The sequence below is a fragment of the Delphinapterus leucas genome, chromosome 5 (assembly GCF_059928025.1).
Source record: "Delphinapterus leucas isolate spDelLeu-1000000601 "Yukka" chromosome 5, BTC_Dleu_Yukka2, whole genome shotgun sequence".
Classification (NCBI taxonomy): Eukaryota; Metazoa; Chordata; class Mammalia; order Artiodactyla; family Monodontidae; genus Delphinapterus; species Delphinapterus leucas.
Window position 1 is genome coordinate 103,408,488 of NC_143133.1, and position 18,384 is coordinate 103,426,871.

Genomic DNA, 18,384 nt, shown 5'->3' on the forward strand with positions numbered 1-18,384 from the left:
TCTTAAATTGAAGTGTGAAAAAGGGCAAATTTTTCAGAGGGCATCAAAATAGCAAGGCTAATACACTCCACGTGGTGTTAAAGTAGATAATTCTGGGTTAAAATAGTCTAGTAAAGAATCTTGCTTTGCCTCCATACATTTACTTAACAATGTAAACAGGTTTAAGAGGCGCAAACTACTAGGTGTAAAACAAGTTTAGAAAAGTGTAATGTATAGTACAGGGAATATAGTAGCATTTTGTAACAGTTTAGCATGGAGTATAATCTATAAAAATATCAAATTACTATGCTGTACACCTGAAACTAATATTGTAAGTCAACTATACTTCAATTAAAAAATTAAAATTTTAAAATAAATGTTAAAAAAAGTAAAGTTTTTTTTCCTTTTGTACAGAGCTTTTAGTAGTTTAAAAGCTTACATGGTTCTGCATTATATTCAATCATAATCTACCTCCTTGAAAATTTCCTCTATTAGACTTAATTCCAACCCCTGGAGCTTCATATTGAAGTCTCTCTTCTACGTGACAGCTCTTCAAGCTGTTGAAGACAGCAATCGTATTCCCCCATAAATACTGCATTAATATTTACAGACTAAACAGATCTACATACTTCAGTTGTTCACTGTCCCAACTTCTTATTACAGAGTTTCTAAGTCTTCCTTAGTTGCCAATGTTTAATTAAATGCTGGTGCCCAAAAGCAAACAAAACATTCCAGATATAGGCTGAGCAGAGTAAAATTATTTGGTCTGAATACTACATAACTTTCCAATTTTGCCTTGAGTTACAGTTGACCCTTGAACAATGCAGAGGTTGGGTGCTGAGCCTCTGAGCAGTTGAAAATTCGCATATAACTTATAGTCAGCCCACCGCATCTGCAGATTCAACCAACCTTGGATCTCGTAGTACTGTAGCATTTACTACTGAAAAAACTCCACATATAAGTAGACCAGCACAATTCAAACCCATATTGTTTCCAGGGTATGTATGTTAATCTGACAGTCTGTAGAGTAGAATGACTCACTGTGGTTTTGACAAAATGATTCAGGTTTTTACTATTGGTTGGTCGGCTGACTTTCATTCTTTGTCACCTTATTTTTTTAATTATAAAAGTATGTTATACAAACAGAGGAATGTATAAAATATAGATGTACAGTCAACATAATTTTAAAAATATGCACTCACCACTCAGGTGTAGAAACAGAAGATTATCAATACCTCAGAAGTCTCTCTTATATCCTTTCCAACTTCTCCTTTTAGTCCTTAAAGTAATCATGATCCTAATTTTCAAGTGTTAACCATTCTCTTGCTTTCCTTTATAGTTTTGTCATATATTCCTTCATCCCTAAACAATATATTGTTTAGTTTTGCTTGGCTTTATTTTCTTACTCATAATTTCCCATTGCCTCAATTCCTTCAATGTAAGATTTGAATCTTTTCGTATTTTATTTATTTTTAATAAGCCACCTCATATCTTTCAGGGAGTGAAGCAGGGACTACAGTGGATAGCCCATCACAAGTAAAAAAAAAAAAAAAAAAAGAGAAAGGTAAGATTAATATTCTGCCTAGGTCAGCCTGCCCCATCAATATGAGACAATGCTATCTCTCCCCAAAAAGAAACTGAGCTGAGGGGAAGTTGAACATCTTTCAATCTTTCTCCTAACCTTGATTTTATAATAGGGCTTTAGAATGTATGTAAATTCCCTGAATTAATGAACTACATATTTAAAGAGCATCCCAGGATAAATATAATTAAATAAATGAGGCAACATTTGAATTATTTAGTTTCAATTTATTCATACCTCATATGTAAACATAAATATTTGCTAGTTGACTATAGAAAATTTTCTCATATAAAAACTTTAAAAATAGAACATCAGACTAAAAGAACTGAAAATAATCATTACTGCCTAAAAATTCAGATAAAATCTCAAGGCAATGAAATTTGCCTTATTTACCAATTTAAATCAAAGACTGGCTGACATCAGTCTACTTGCCAAAGCCTAAGACGACTGATGGAAAAAGGCTGTTCATCCTCCTTCCCAAGTCATGTTCAGTAACATGCCACTCCCTGCTTGTGGCATAAACCACAATAAATAAATAAGCAAGTAAATAAAATGCAAATATTTTTAAAAATCAGGAAAAGTGAGGTTTAAAAAAGACACTGGTGCATAAATGAGAAATAGATGATTGTAAAAAAGAGCAGATATCCTAGAGAGTCACAGATATCCTAGACGCATTTCAATACAAGCACTTAAAAATCTTAAGTCAGTAAATCATAGTCTTAAAGAAACAAAGAAGGAAAAACAAACACAGCTATCTCATTAAATCCCCCTCAGAAGCCAAAAGAGTGCTTTCACAGGGTAAGTAATCCTATTTTTGCTCAGTATCTCCTCTTTCCCTCTAGTTCTTAAGAGAAAAGAAATTAACTTTCCAATGATTTGATATCTTCATTATTCCTACACTTGATATATCTAAATTTTACACCTAGGAATCCCTCAAGGAAACTTGATTTGTGATCTCTCAAAGAAATATATGTAGACACCTAATACACACAAGTGAGACATTTAAATGAGTAAACATTTCTCTGTTTGAATTATTTTGCTTTTGGTAAAAATTATAACTTTATAGTGCAGAATACAATTTTAAACCTGTTTTTCAAAGAATCATAATGGCTCACTTGGAACCTTTTAAATTCTGTGCCCCAAATTATCCAATACAGGTATCCCCCACTTTTCAAAAGTTCACTTTACACCATATATTAGTATCTGTTTTTGCTAACTTAAAGAAATCCAAAGAGGATTTTCCCTTCTATGAAAAAAGGCAAAGCGCAAAACTAGCGTTCAGGGTTTGTTTTGTAGCAATTTCGTTATAAAGGCAGCGTGCAGCCTGAACATCCAGACTGCCATGGCCAAGATCCTTCCCCCACAACTACATCAGCGCCTCAGCATCAAGCCATCATAGCTTTGAACTGTGTCTGTGAGCATTTGTGCTTTACCTTGATTTACTTTGTCCATCTGTTAGCAAGATGTGTCCTAAGGTAACTGCTTCTTCGCTTTATTGCCATTTCAGCCTACAAAACGTTTCACAGGAATGCTCTAACTCGGATAGTGGGGGGAAATTGTACTTTCACAAATCTATAACTACATATTTGGTCACCTTTGGACCAAAATTTGACATAGCAGCAGAAGAAAAAAAAGCCACAGACACATATGGCACATCTGCTGTAAATCTGTTTACCCCCTAATCTGGCCAGTAAACAAGCAGACTGGAACATGTATGCTGAAACAAAGGTAACAAGAAAAAAATTAATTTCATGGGCTTGTAGTCTTACAACAATCCACCTATAAAACAGGATTACAAAAAAAAGCGTGAAGTATCTCTAGAAATAACATCCTTAGAAAATATAATGAAAGGAAATCAAATATGCAAAAGAAAAAGTGAAGGTCAACATAACTACTGTATAAAAGAAGCTGGAGTTGTACATCCTAGTTTACAATGTTTATTTATTCACATTTATTCTTGATTAATCTGTGTATAAAAATCAAGCTATACTGTTTAAACATGTAAGAAATGAGGGAGTTCAGAATATACTTATCAAATTATCAGGCAATACAATTACAACAGACATGTTTTCTAATGACTGCATTCCTATATGCTTTTTAACATAAAATTATAAATACATTTATAGTAGAAATCATTATCAGGGTGGTATGTAAGATTATATTTAGTAAAAGCAATGCAGGAAGGTATACAGCTAGCCAAATAAATCATTTTCTTAAAATGTTAATTATTATATATATATAAAAATCAATATACAGGCCATTTTTACAGCTCAAATGTCACTTGCTGTAAGGAATGGCCCACATGTAACTAATAGATCTTTAAGCAAATATTACAAATTTAAGGGCAAGAAAATCCAAGTTGTTATTAACATTTTGGCAATTTAGAGATTCTATTTAGAGTTTTTTTTTAAATTTTGTTTGCTTTTGTTTTGAATCTCCAGAGGGACGTGCACTCCTCTTAGAGGTAACGCACTATCAGATCTTAGATAGAGGATGTATCCTTCTAGGATAGAGGATGAATTGCTCTAGGATAGATAATATATCTGAATTAACTAATAAAAGTAGATACTTAACCATACTTAAGATTAACAATAGTTAAGATTAATTTAATCTTAACCAAAAGGCCTGGAAGCAACTCACATTGAATAATCTTAAAATGGTTAAAAGCACAGATGATCACTTGAATAAATTCATCACAGTAAAACCGTTTTTCCAAAACATTTTCCATCTCCATTCACTAGTCCATTCATTCTATAGCACAAGCAATTACTGTCTACTAAATATTAAACAGGAAGCAGAAATAAAGGCATGATAGTGCAACTTCTACATAGATTTTCACTATTCTAAACCCCTCCAAAATAAGTAAGCCTTAGAGGAGAGAAAAATCAATACAACATTGAAATTCCTTTTAAAGCCACACTGAAAAATATTTTAGGGGACATCATGTGGCAAAATTATGAATTGCTGCTGACATCTAAGAATGCACATGCAAAATTTATTGTGTGGCCTTTGATACAATAGGCGAAAGTTTACAAACCATGATTTTTTAAAATATTAAATAAAAATATCATACATTACATTTATAAATTAAACAGCTGTAGCTACTATTAAAGCTAGTGTATTAGAACAAATATTTTAGGAATGTATTAACCAAAGATACTAAGAAACTGTAGGACAGAGGATCAAGCATGACTAAATAAATGTATAAAGTAAATGAAATCACATGATCACATTCATCAGTTAATAACATAACTATGGAACAAATACTGGTCACATGATATGTTTTAATATACATCATTATTTTCCTAGATTTTCTGTTACAAAAAGAAAACTAATTTCCAAACTGTTAAGTAATTAGGTTGTTTATAAAATCTTGGTTTTGATTATAATTAATTGACAAATTCAGGGAAAGAAATAAAAAGTAATTACTTGTCATCATGAAAATGAAACAGGTAACTGACTCATTTTTTTTATCTAGTTGTTCTGCTATGAAGTGGACAAATATAAGCTTTGAATTATTATATATGAAGAAAGGAATATTAAACTGAGAAGAGTTAATTCCTACAAAAGTAGCTCTTGTTTTTAAACTATTTTTAATTCAAATATCTATCTCAGTACACACACACAAAAAACTCAAGTATTATTTTTGGTACTTCATAGAATTTTTGTCATATTTTAAACAAAACCATAATTTGGGGGATAAAAATATCCTTAGAGGTCACCAAGTAAAACCCTGATACTTTAGAGATGAAGGCACTGAGGTCCACAGAGTAAATGATTCATTGCCCATTTCAAGGTCACAATTTGTTGGCAGCTGAGACTACAGCTTCTTTTACTTTTACTTGACTACTCATTACTCTGTTAAGCTTCTCCTCTCACAGCAGCAACTCCGTAACAATTATGGTCTGTTAATACAAGTGTTAGTAAGATAAGAATTATGAGTAATACCAGATGATGATCTTTCAGGAAAAAAAACTGTAAGTTTCAAGAGGAATAGAAACACATTTTCATGAACACTGGGCCCTCTCAGAGGGTCAAAGAAACATAGTTGAGTTAATGGAATTTTCATCTCACCACTTGGTCATATGAAAACAAATCAGTGTATAAAATGCTGGTGTTCATCCTACATAACTAGGTGAATTTTAAAGCAAATTCAGCAAATTATTTTTGTTCTTTAAAATGTAAGTGTGAAATAGTATAAAAGTTAGATCTATAATTAAAACTGGAAAGAAAAGAATAACTTTCTAAAAGTATTATTATTTTTCTTCTAATTATTTATAATAAAATTTCACTATAATATAACCATTACATTATACTTAGCTTAAGTGTCTTCTAAAATTATTTCTTAAATTTAAAAAAAACTAGAGAAGGTTTCTCTTTGTTTCAAAGCAATTTATTGGCAAATTTTTTAAATCAAAATTTTATTTTTTCATTTCTGCCCATCAATCTGTAAATAATGATAGCTCATAAGAAAAAAGCACCAGTTATTTTTCAGATTAAAGCTTCTCAGAATAGTATACCTTCATCCTGCTGTGTCTTCTATTTCAATAACTTTCAACCAACTTACAAGTGATAACAGAAATCAAAACCTAATCCCCTAATCTTTAAATGATATTAAAGAGACAGCAAACACAATGGCTATCATGCTTAGTTAATATATATATTAAATATTTTAGCACTCAATGATGAGAAAAAAATTAAAGTTTCTGATGATGTTTGTTATTACTAAGTCAAAATATGAGAAGCAATATACAAGTCAGACACAAAATGAATACTGAAGAAAGTACAGAAGATATAAAAAAGATGAATATTCACATATAAAATGGTCCACACAAATCAGAATGGATTCATCTAAGAAAAAAATTACTTAGAGAAGAAGCAAGCACAGTCAACACAGTTGTACTAAAAAAAAAAAAAATCTTCAAAGTCTCAAAAAGCAGGACTGATAAAATTTCAGTTAACTAAAAGTCCACATCTTCTCAATTTCTAATTCTTAAAATCTCACTGAAATCACCAAAGAAAATGCTATACAGAAATGTGTGCCATTAAGTCACCATCACGCTGTTTTTCTAATAGGTGTTTGCTCATATTGTACCCCTTTCTGCCCATAAACTCTCCTCAAGATTTACAACCAAGATCAGGTGGGAGGCGTCCCCTTCCTCTGTACTCCCCAAATAACCTATGCTTAGAGTTTGTGTCTCTGCCTTCTTCAGCAGACTGTGACTCCTTAGGAGCCAAAACAATGTTTTCTTTATCTTTAGCTCCACATTACTTAGGAAAGTACAATTAACACATGAGAGGCATTCAAAACAGATTCGTGCTTTAATTAAATTTTATCAGTCATGGCCAAAACAACAGTACAAAAGTCAGATGAAATTAAATCAATGGCACAAGCTCGTTTGTGACAGAGGTTCTTCACCTCTGTTTTAAAAGTTTTAGCTGGTCATTCAAGTAAAAAACTACCACTTGCATCAGGATTACACAAACACAGAAATGAGACAAGAAATGCCTTGCCTACAGTTATTTGTTAATAAATTATTCAATAAAATGAATTATGAACACACACTGAGGCTACCTCACTCCTTCCACTAAATATTTTCCAAGACTTTCTTCTTCAAAACTAAGACTTTCCTTTATCTCCTTGATTTTGATCTCCTAGATGGTGAAGAATCCTCCAGGGGAAAGCAGTTGGCAATATTAGAAGGCCCAGATTCAAAACAGAGGCAAAGTTTTAGCAAAAGCAGGATTATTCACACCGATAGTCTGATCCATTATTAAACAGATACAAAATTATGAGATAGAAAAGGCTTATTTAAAAAGATGTGATACTGAATGACCTAAGATGTTTCCATACATCAAATATTTAGTATAGAACCTATCACCTAGCCCCCAAGTCTGTACTCTACCCATTAAACCCAGTAAGTATCCTATTTATTACAGCTTCCTAATATAACCAGGTGATAGATAATTTCTTACCCTGCTGGTTGGGTGCTGAGTTCCCAGTGAGGTTAGGGAGGTTATTCTCTGACATTTTGGAGATGGAGACAGTCTCTATCTTTGAAGTAAAAAAAGGTGTGTGTGTGGGGTTAATTTTGGCATTAACCCCAGTTTTCAGCTTTTCTTAAAATATTTTGCTTAAAATAAAGCTCGCTATAAATGGAACCAAAAAAAAAAACCCAAAATATTTAAAAAATTTATTTTAAGGTACTATGCAATGAGAACATTTGGGATTCTAGGTAAGAGCACTAAATGGTCACCAGAAGTACTGTGGCTTTAATACTTATATAGATGCCTGCTCTCCCTTGGAAAAAACTTCTATTTTCCTCAACACCAATGATCGTCATTTAACTAAATAAAGTCTAATTTTTTTCTCTTTTATTTTTCAGACTTGAAAAATGGGCGTGGTAATGCCAAAACAATGTGGATAGTAAAAGCACATTCTTAAAGACCTCTGAAATAAAAATGTAAATGACTGTTTATATCACATATAATAGCAAAAGATCATTAAGGTAAGATTTGATAGTAATGCTCGAAATAGCATCAAAACTGAAAGGGTAATAGAAGAGTGTCAAAGCAAATTAAAAAAAAAAATACTACACCCAAAGAAAACATCTTAAAATAGCAGTTAAATTCACTATCTAGAAAATTAGATTCAAATTCTTCAAGAAAACAGAGGCAAAGGATGATCTAATGGAAGTGCATTTAAGGGACTCTAGGAACCAGTAGTAACCTCTCAAGATCTCAAAACAATCCAATGCTTGAAACATGCAGGATATATCAGTAACAGAGTATCCCTTCCCCTCTAAAAACACATCACTACCACCAAATGATCTCAACCCTGAGCTATCCAGCAAAAGCCTACAACCTTTATCTAAAGGAAACTGCACATAAAAAGGCATCAGCTCTTTAAAGCCCAGAGGATCCAATATTAACAGAAGGAAAAAGTAAGCCCGAACACTGCCAACAATATTCAATCTATTCTTAACCTGCCCTGTGGCAATATGTAACTTCCTGGCTGTCTATAGCTCCTGCCCCTACTTTAACGACCTCTGAAGATCTGATATTTGCTTTCTTATCAAAGATTCCTAGACCCCTGATCTCTGATTCTTCCACTTCCTTGAATTCTCTCTTTTCCTGCTTAGTTGCCTCTTAACTCAAGCTTCACTCATATTTCTAGTCAATCACAATAAGGATTTTTGTGGTACTGTCTGTAGACAAGGCCTCGAGCCTTGTGTTTACAAGCCCTAGTATTTAATTGAAATTTTTGGCTTATATTTGGATCTTAGCTTTTGCCTCTGATGATGAACTAAAACTGAAAAAATATATAAAACACAAATTGTTCAATTTTTTATTATAAGCAATTTTGATATAAAGTTTATAAAATATGAAATAGAATGACTAAAGCAAACTGTCTGTGCCCTCTAAGAATTTCAATTCTTGAAGCTAACTGTATCCCTAATGAACATAATCAAGTTGGAAATGCTATAACTGAACAGGGGTTTTCTTTGGGAACTACAGGTGAATAGGAAGTTAACTATGGCCCTACGACTCAAGTGAAAAACATCTTAAAAATCGAATTAAAAGCAGATGGGTAGGGGCTTCCCTGGTGGCGCAGTGGTTGAGAGTCCGCCTGTCGATGCAGGCGACATGGGTTCGTGCCCCGGTCTGGGAGGATCCCACATGCCGCAGAGCCTGCGTGTCCGGAGCCTCTGCTCCGCAGCGGGAGAGGCCACAACAGTGAGAGGCCCGCGTACCGCCAAAAAAAAGCAGATGGGTAAACCATGTTTAAATAGAAAATCTGACAAACTAAAAACAGTTTTAAGAATCTTGAAATTTAAGTTAACTTTGTAAGGGAAATGAGTGGATATAGAAATAAAACGTTTCAGCATTACCATGTTAAAACAGACGCAAGTATCTTGCTCAGCAACTAAATGCCTAATATTCCACTCCAAAAGAATAATTTAATCCAATTTGCTCTAAGAACTCTAACGTTAATCATTTGCTATCCACCTAATTTTATCTTTAACTCAGTTTTTATTAAAAGAAAAATGGAAGTATTTCTATTTTGTAAATTAATAGAAATCATACCTAAGACTTTATTAACTTAGATGATTGTAAAGTTCCCAAATTCCGAACTAATAATTGAGGATACTGCTGATAAGTTTCTTGTAGGGAACCCTCCCTTCAGGTCTAAAATTCTGACTCCACCTCCTAATCAGAATCTCCTAAAAATATTCATCATAATACCATGGGAGTGGCCATGATGGATAAGCAAGTCTATACAGTGTATAAAAATTACTCTCCCTTTTGACAATGTTTTTCCTTTTCAATTTCCTTTTCTTACCAAATTTGAGAATATCAATTTTAAATAGATATAAGCTTCAGTAGCATGATTCTGCAACTATATATCAATTTAAGCTATGGCTTTGACAATTATAATCAAGAACAATTATAATCCTTAGTAGGAGACCTTTTCTTTCTATTGGACTTTTCAATAAGCCAATACTCTTCTAATAAATATTATTTTGAGCATGAAGTAATAACCAACTGAAATCTACAGCTGCATTAAAAAATGAGACAAACTGGTGTAGGGGGAGGGGGGAGGGTAGAGGTTAACACAGTAACAAACAGGCAGTAGGAAAATACCAGAGTGATATTACATCTCCTCCTTCACAATGCCAAATATTTAGTTAGCATATGGCCCAAAGCTTGTCTTAATTATCCCTCAAATGCTTTAGAGAAACTTACTTTTTTTAAAGCATGAAATTAAAGAGAATGGTCATAAACATCCCTTAATGATGCTTTTTGTCTTTCATGAGTAATAATGACAGATTTCCAGATTGGTGAGCATAAGGTTGTGTCTACACATGACCCATCTGAAATGCCTCTGATTTTACCAACTCCCTATCCCTGCCCTCAAAAAAAGATTATTGTGTAGACTTCACCAAAGATGCAGTAACACTCTTATAAATTGGTTTAAGTAACAAATCTTGTAACTTATATAGAAATCATTTCAAATGAGGATTAGTCATTACAAAAACAGTAAATTGGTGAAACAGGATCATGAACTCTAAAGTAAATCAAAACTAAATGATCCCCCCCAAGTAAGTAATGTTTAAATAGCTAAATATAGGAAGTTTATACAAAAGAAAAGTCTCAACAAAATTTACCATGAATTCAAAAAATTGAGGTAATATTTATGTTAAATACTCACCACTAATGTTGAGTTCAAAAGAAATGAATTTATAAATAATCTATAATACTTCCTAATTTCATATTCTACAATATCGTTTAAAGTATTTTTAAACTTACCCAAATGAAGTAATGTAAACTGGGCTGCCAGTTCCTTTGCATCTTCCAGAGTAGTACAGAGTTTGTCTGGCATGAAGTAACTCTGGGATCCATTTGCAATAGCAGGAATAACGATTTTATATATCAAGAGTACTTTCCCATCTTGACTTGTTGTTGAATATAAATAATATTCTGGTGGTGCCCAATTATTTTTGTTGCAGTAATAATCCAAATGCATTACTGCAGAATTGAAATGACTGGATTTTAAAGAATACATACTAATTGGAGTAAGCTTTGTTCCAGGAAAAAGTGGGTAAGTGCATCTTTCAATTTCAGGGGGGCCTGGGCTATGCTGGCCATTGAGACGAGCTGGAAGAGTTGGTGGCTTGCCTAGAGTTTTGGGGTAGCTCTCTTCTTTGTTAGCAAACACAATCAGGTTTTCCGAATTGGGGCTAATCTGACCATTAAGATGCTGTCTTCCAGTGTTTTCTTTAATTACAGGTTTTGCCAGTGTTACCTCAATACGTGCTCCATCAATGCATTTTCCATTCATAACAGACATAGCAGCCACTGCATCTTCTCGGTTGAAAAAGTGAACAAAAGCATAATCTCTAAGTTTCTTTACCCGTTCAACTGCACCAGGTTTGAATTTACTGAATTCTACTTTAATTGTTTCCTCTGCAGTTGAGATCATTAAATTTCGTACATAGAGAACTTTAACTCTCTGCATGGTTTCCTCATCAACCTCCTTCTCTGGGTCAGCCCAATCTACCTGAATGGTATGGCCCCACAGTTGGAAGGTTCCTGTAAAAAAAGAATAAATTAATTTGAAGACAATTAAAACAAAAGTCAAAATTAAGTAAAACTGTTTCTCCAAAGAAGCAGAAACTCAAATACATGTCGATATATTTGGTCAGCATTAGTTTCCTACTCACAAAATAGTTTTTACTAAGGCAAACCTAGCCAGAACTTATGGTGAAATTAATTTTAAGAGTCAAAAGAACAAAAACACTTCAAAGATGGACCTTTATTAGAAGAATTAGGTACTGTCCTTTGTATTTTTATCAAACAACAATGAACAGCTAAATTAAAATGTATACATTTAGTAAATCAGTAAATTATTATAAATAATGACTCATAAGATCAGCTTCATGTCTTTTGGAATCACTTGATTTATTTTACTTCCTTAAACAATCTCCATTCCTCTTTAAGGGCACTACATATTTTCATAAATTGACCTATGAGGTACTGTCGTCTGTCCATATGTATAGTAAGGTTAACACAGAAAAATAACCTTTGAAAAAGGATAAGTTTACCTGGAATTAGTTTTCTCCTAGCCATAGCAGCAGCTCTATGAGATTCATATTCAACAAATGCAAAACCGCGATTTTTGGTCTTATCAGTTGCGCTTGGGTAAACAATGACATCTACAACTCCTTCTGTAACTTTCTTCATTTCATCCAAGATTTCTTCCTTCTTCTTTTCCTTTGGAATAGCTCCAATAAATAATCTGCAATTATCCAAGCTTACACACACACCAATAAACTTCCCTGGTCGAATCTCATAATTATTAAGAATTCTGATGGCTAACTGGGCTTCTTCTTTTGTAGTATACATCACAAAAGCATAACCTCGATTTTCACCACTAAATTCCATCATAAGTCGAAATTCATATATCTTCCCAGCTCTTTCAAATACAGGAACTAACTCATCTTCATACATATCACGAGGTATTTTTCCTACAAAAACTTCACAGCCTCTAGGTGGAGGTGGACCTTCCCAACCTGAAAGACAAAAATAAACAGACAAATAAATTCTAATAAGATATTTATGTTCACTATTCAGTAATTCATGCCACAAATTTACTGTGAGCCTTCTATATGCTATGCACTATTACAGGTGTCGGGGATACAACAGTGAACAAACTAGAAGCCCCCTTCCCTCATGAAGCTTATATTCAATAGAGAAAGGAGACAATGAGTCATAAGTGCTATGGAGAAAAATAAAGCCTGAATGAAATGAGGGAATGAGCCTTGAGGATATATCAGAAAAAAGAAAAGCAAGTGCTTTTTATATTAGTTATATTAGAACAACCAGAGCATGCAGGTCTGTATAGGAAATGCATACTTGAGGGAGGAGTAAAATGGTAGCCATCAATGCAGTCAGAGGCCAAGATTTTCTTTTAAGTCTGATAGAAAGTTAATTGGAGGGTTTGAGCAAGGAAACTGTACTGGCTACTGGTAGAAAGGCAAAACATTATATCCAATAACCTGTTTGCATCTAGTATAAACAGCACTCCTCTACTCACTACTCTCAAATTCCTCCCCAAATGATCTCCCCTTTCATAGCTAGAGTGCCCTTTCCCGACTGACCTAATCCTGACTTCTTTCTCAACTGCTTCTTAAACCAAGAGGAGAGTTAAAAAATTAAGGGAAAGACATGCATAACCATATAAGCTACCTCTTTTCCCTCCCAACCGTAAAAACGATTGCTGACGTCTTAAAGCGGTTACAAGGAAAGAGCTACTGTTTGGGATTCTTGTGGAGATATACCTGATGTAAATGACTACATTAAAGATTCAATTTTTTGAACATAAACAAATTCACACCTGGAGGTGGACCACCAAACTTCCTTTGCCCATTTTCTTGAACCATGTTGTATCCAGTCTTTTCCATCAAAGCAAGTAATGCTGCTTCATTCTGAGTACCAGTTCGGACTTTACTGCATCCATTTGTTCCATCTGTATTTTCTTCATTCATGGTTGCAGTTCCTAAAGCAAAGTTTAAAAGCAGTGTTTATGACATGGAGCGCCAGGAGGAATCTATGAAGCATTTCTTTGAGTAGCAAAAAACCAAGGATAGTTGTGGCTGCTACATTTGGTTATCACTGTAGCCCTGCCCCCAAAGTTCTTCCCTACAGTGGAAGCTGGAAAACTCTTTTAATGTCTCTGATCAATTAAGCAGTACCTTTTTAAGGCCTAAGCTACAAAGAAAGGAAGTCAAAAGTGAAAAAGAGAAAGGCAACAACAAAAACAAAAGCGGGAAAACAGAAGTAACTGAAAGGGAGAGGAGAAAAAAGCAAGCAGAAGTAGTAACAAAGTATTCAGAAATTATAAACTGATAGAGCTAAAATTAGGTGACCTCCAAAAGTCCTTCCTTGTTTTAAAATATCTGAGTTTTTCTGAGTGATGAGGAATACAGCTACAAACACATCCATATCATACACATCACACCCAATCTTTTTACAGTCTTTAAATTTCTTTCCAAGCAATCCTATTGCATCCAATGATGTAATTCTGAACACGGCAGGAGAGTAGCTCATGCACCCATACAGCTTCTACCTGCCATCTACCTCATTGCCTTAAATTTAGCAGCCCAGTGTTCTTTATTAAACTACTATTAAAGTAACTTAATAAACTACTACTTTATTAAACCACTATTAAAGTCACTTATCAAACTGCCTACTGAGTTTGCCTAACGAGCACTGAGAATGAGATTTTCATTTGGCATCCTGAATTCAACAGATCCAGAACTGAATGTCATTTTATCTTCCAAATGTGTTCCTTCCTGTTTTACCTGACTTCCATCAATTCATCCATCCAACCAATAAATGGCACCACAAGGAGTATGTATTACTCCTTCTCCAAACTGTCACAACCAGAAACTTGGGACTAAACCCTGAAGTCCTTCCTTTGACTCACAGCTATCAGTCACAAAGACCTGCATATTTTCCCTTCTAAATACTTTTTTTCTTTTCTTTTGAAGGAAAGAATTTTTATTTTTTATCACCACATCTAACAGTTCTCAATAACTTTGAAATAACTCTATTATGTGCAACATAAAATTTTTAAAACCTGAAAAAAAAGAATGCTGTAAAAATAAAGAAATGAACACTGTGTAGAACTGTAGACCTTGAATGTAACCCTACAATACCTATTTCTTACTTCTTTTGGCTGAATTTTTCCATGTAAATTCTACCATTTCGAAATAAATTGACCTCCCTTCCTTCAGCTCATGGAGCACATAATTAATTTCTACTTTTCAAAAATGAAATGCATTTGGTAAATGTACCAGAAAGAACTGGTTCTCATTGAGAGGCAACTGCCATAGAGATTACAAGCATATACACACTACCAAATGTAAAATAGCTAGCTAGTGGGAAGCAGATGCATAGCACAGGGAGATCAGCTTGGTGCTCTGTGTCCACCTAAATATTTCTTGAAATCAATCTTTTCCTGTCTATCCCCACAGCCTGTTCTCAATTATTTCTTACTTGAATTAGCATAGTCCTTCCTCATTACTCAGTATCCATAGGGGATTCCCACAGATACCAAAACCCACGTACGCTCAAGTCTCATAAAATAGCATAGTAGTTGCCTATAACCTATGCACCTCTTCCCACATACTTTAAATCATCTCTAGATTACTAGAACACCTAATAAAATGTAAATGGTATATGAACAGTTGTAAACACAATGCAAATGATATATAAATAGTTGCCAGCATTCCTGGCAAATTCAAGTTTGGGGAACTTTCTGGAATTTCTTTTTTCAAATGTTTTCGATCAAAGATTGGTTGACTCTGCAGCTGTGGAACCGCGGATACGGAGGGCCAACTATGCTAGGTTCCTAACCATTGTTCCAGGTTTTAGCCTTGTCTCTTACAAACAAAATCTCCACAATGCTGTCAAGATGATATAAAATATGTATATGACTACTTTAAGCTTCTCTTACAAATCAGAACTAAGGGAAAAAATGGGTAAATTTATTTTTAAAATCTTATAGTCAAGAAGGCCCTGCTAAAAATTAAACAAAAAGCCTCAAAGAAAAATATTACTAGATTATTTTTACTACCTAAGTATTAACTATTTTGAAGGCAAAAAATACCACAAAACTAAGATGGAAAATTACAAACAGGGAAAAATGATCTGCAACACAACATAATAAAAGGCTAATTTCCTTCAAATAAGAGCAGCATGGTGTCATAATTGAGAGCAAATTCAGGTACCCAAACGACTGCTTAAATGTGAACCCTGGTTCCTCCCTTTACTAGCTATGACTTTGGGCAAGTTTGGCCTCAGTTTGTCTTTAAAAGGTAGATAGTAACAGTTTCGACTTCACTGAGTTATTGTCAGGATTAAGCATAAAGTGCTTAAAATAGTATTTTGCATATAAGCACTATAAATGTATTTACTATCTAATTAATATAATAGAATATATAATTAATAGTAATTTCTAATAAAATAATACTGTTGTATAATAAATTAATAGAACAATAAAAAAACAAACTGCTGACCAGGGACTGCAAACTCTAATTCATTCATTTACTCAAGAAATGTTTATTAAGAACCAACTGTGTGCCAGGCACTACTCCTTATGTCTGGGATACATCAGTAAGTAAAAGACCAAAATTCCTCCCTTGTATAGCTTATACTCCAGTAAGGAAAACAAATGATAATACAAGTAATATGTAAATAATATATGTTAAAAGATAACAGTAGGGGGAAAAAGAACAGAGATAGGGCACATGGGTGGGGAAGAGGTTTGTAGAAGACAGGGTGTAATTTTAAACAGATAAGCAGCATAGGCCTCCCTATAACACTGAGGAACCTAGCCATTGCAGTTATTTGGGAAGAACATTCAACACAAATGGAAAAATGAGGACAGAGGCCCAAGAGTAGAAGTATGCATGGCACATATAAGGTACAGCAAGGGGACCAGTATGGTAAAGCCAAGAGGAGAACAGTGGGAGATGAAGTCAGCGAGGTAACAAACTGCCACATCACACAGACCTTGTAAGTCAGGTGCCGAAGGACTTCACGGTTTATTCTGAGTAAATGAGGAGCCACTGGAGATTTTGAGCACAAGGGTAATATGATCTTTCATTTTAAAAGGAACACCTGGCTATTGTATTGTTCTACTAAGCAGAGAGAACTGCACAAAGTTGGAAAGTGCTGAACAGAAGGTATCTTCCCACCAAACTGAAGTATTCAAATACAGGTTGGACATGCTGGAGAAATTCAAACAAAGGGTGCATTGCTGGACCATGTGGCTTTTAACGTTCCTTCCAAAATTTAGTACAAAGAGAGTTCACGCATAGACCCTGCCTTAAAAGGACTTACAATCCAGGAAAGAGCAATATCATCACCATCATCCAGTTAGGTGCCTTCTATGTTTTAAACCTGCATTTCAGAGAGCATTATCTCTACAAGAGATTCATAGTTCCTTGAAAACAAAATGTTGCAGGGTTTTAAAAAAAACTGGAAATTAATTCAATTAAAAAAACAATAATAAAAACTGTAGAGACCAAACAAAATACCTGCAGACTTTCTGTGGTTTAAACTCTGGGCTGCATAACAGCAGAGATCCCACCTGCCTTGAACACTTTCCCTGTTACCCACAGTGCTTGGTATACAGTAGGTACTCAGTAATTATTTGTTGGATGAAGAATCTAACAGAAAATTCAGAAAAATCCTTAATATAACTTCATACACTTTGGGCAGGTGTGCATTAAATTGGAATGATTTTTTTGAGGAAAATTTGTTAATATTTATTAAAATCTAGGGCTTCCCTGGTGGCGCAGTGGTTGAGAGTCTGCCTGCCGATGCAGGGGACACTGGTTCGAGCCCCAGTCCGGGAAGATCCCACATGCCGCAGAGCGTGAGCCATGGCCACTGAGCCTGCGCGTCTGGAGCCTGTGCTCCGCAACGGGAGAGGCCACAACAGTGAGAGGCCCGCGTACCGCAAAAAAAAAAAAAAAAAATCTAAAATGTACATATACTCAGTAATTCAATTACTAAGAAATTAACCTACAGGTATAGTTGCACAAGTATATAAAGATAGATGCACAAGCATGTTCGCCGAAACACTGTATGCAAAATAAAAAATCTAAAAACTATCTAGTTGTCTACCAATAGAGGAATGATTTAAAAATTATGGTATAACTACACAATGGAATGTTATGTAGTTATTAAAGAATGTTATAGATTTGTGTGTGCTGATATGGAAAAATATTCAAGAAATATCACATGAGAGTAAGTTGGAGAACAATACATTTTACTATATATCAACTGTGTGTTTTGTTTAAAGTTATATATGTATACACTCACAGATGCTTGTGAATACAAAAATTAAGGCATACAATTTTGGAAAAATTTACAAGGAACTTTAACAGTAGTTATCATTGGTAAGTAGGAATGAGGAGTTAAGGGACCTTAATTTGTCACTTTTCTGTGAATATCAAGAGTATGCTACTTTTATTAAAAGCAGAAAGCCCTTTCAGGGATTTCCCACTCTGTCGTAAAGATAAAATCTAAACTCTTTTTTAGAAAAGTCATAAAGGTCCTTTCCTAACCTGGCCCACCTACCCCTCTCCAACTTCATTTCTTACTATATGTCAACAACAACACTTATCTAGTTGCAATTTCACAAATATGCCATGTTCTCATATACCAGCCTTTGCATAGGCTGCTCCCACAGTCCTTCCTCACTTTCTTTGCCTTTCTCACTCTTAATATTGTCCCAAAAAACCCTT

The 18,384-nt window shown here is 34.2% G+C and overlaps 1 protein-coding gene across 2 annotated transcripts in view; it reads right to left on the bottom strand.

Annotated features, from left to right (window-relative positions):
• Positions 1–17,234, bottom strand: part of RBM46 (RNA binding motif protein 46) — a 37,016-nt gene extending 19,782 nt beyond the window's left edge. Inside the window, exons 1-3 of one of the 2 annotated variants that reach the window (XM_022599667.2) lie at positions 13,461–17,234; positions 12,169–12,636; positions 10,874–11,656 (exon numbers count right to left, since the gene is read on the bottom strand). In XM_022599667.2, coding sequence (XP_022455375.1) covers positions 10,874–11,656; positions 12,169–12,636; positions 13,461–13,611 — 1,402 coding nt within the window. In that variant the 5' untranslated portion in view covers positions 13,612–17,234. The remainder of the gene's footprint in view (positions 1–10,873; positions 11,657–12,168; positions 12,637–13,460) is intronic. The other variant, XM_022599668.3, reaches the window with a different exon arrangement.
• Between the last annotated feature and the right edge of the window lie 1,150 nt (positions 17,235–18,384).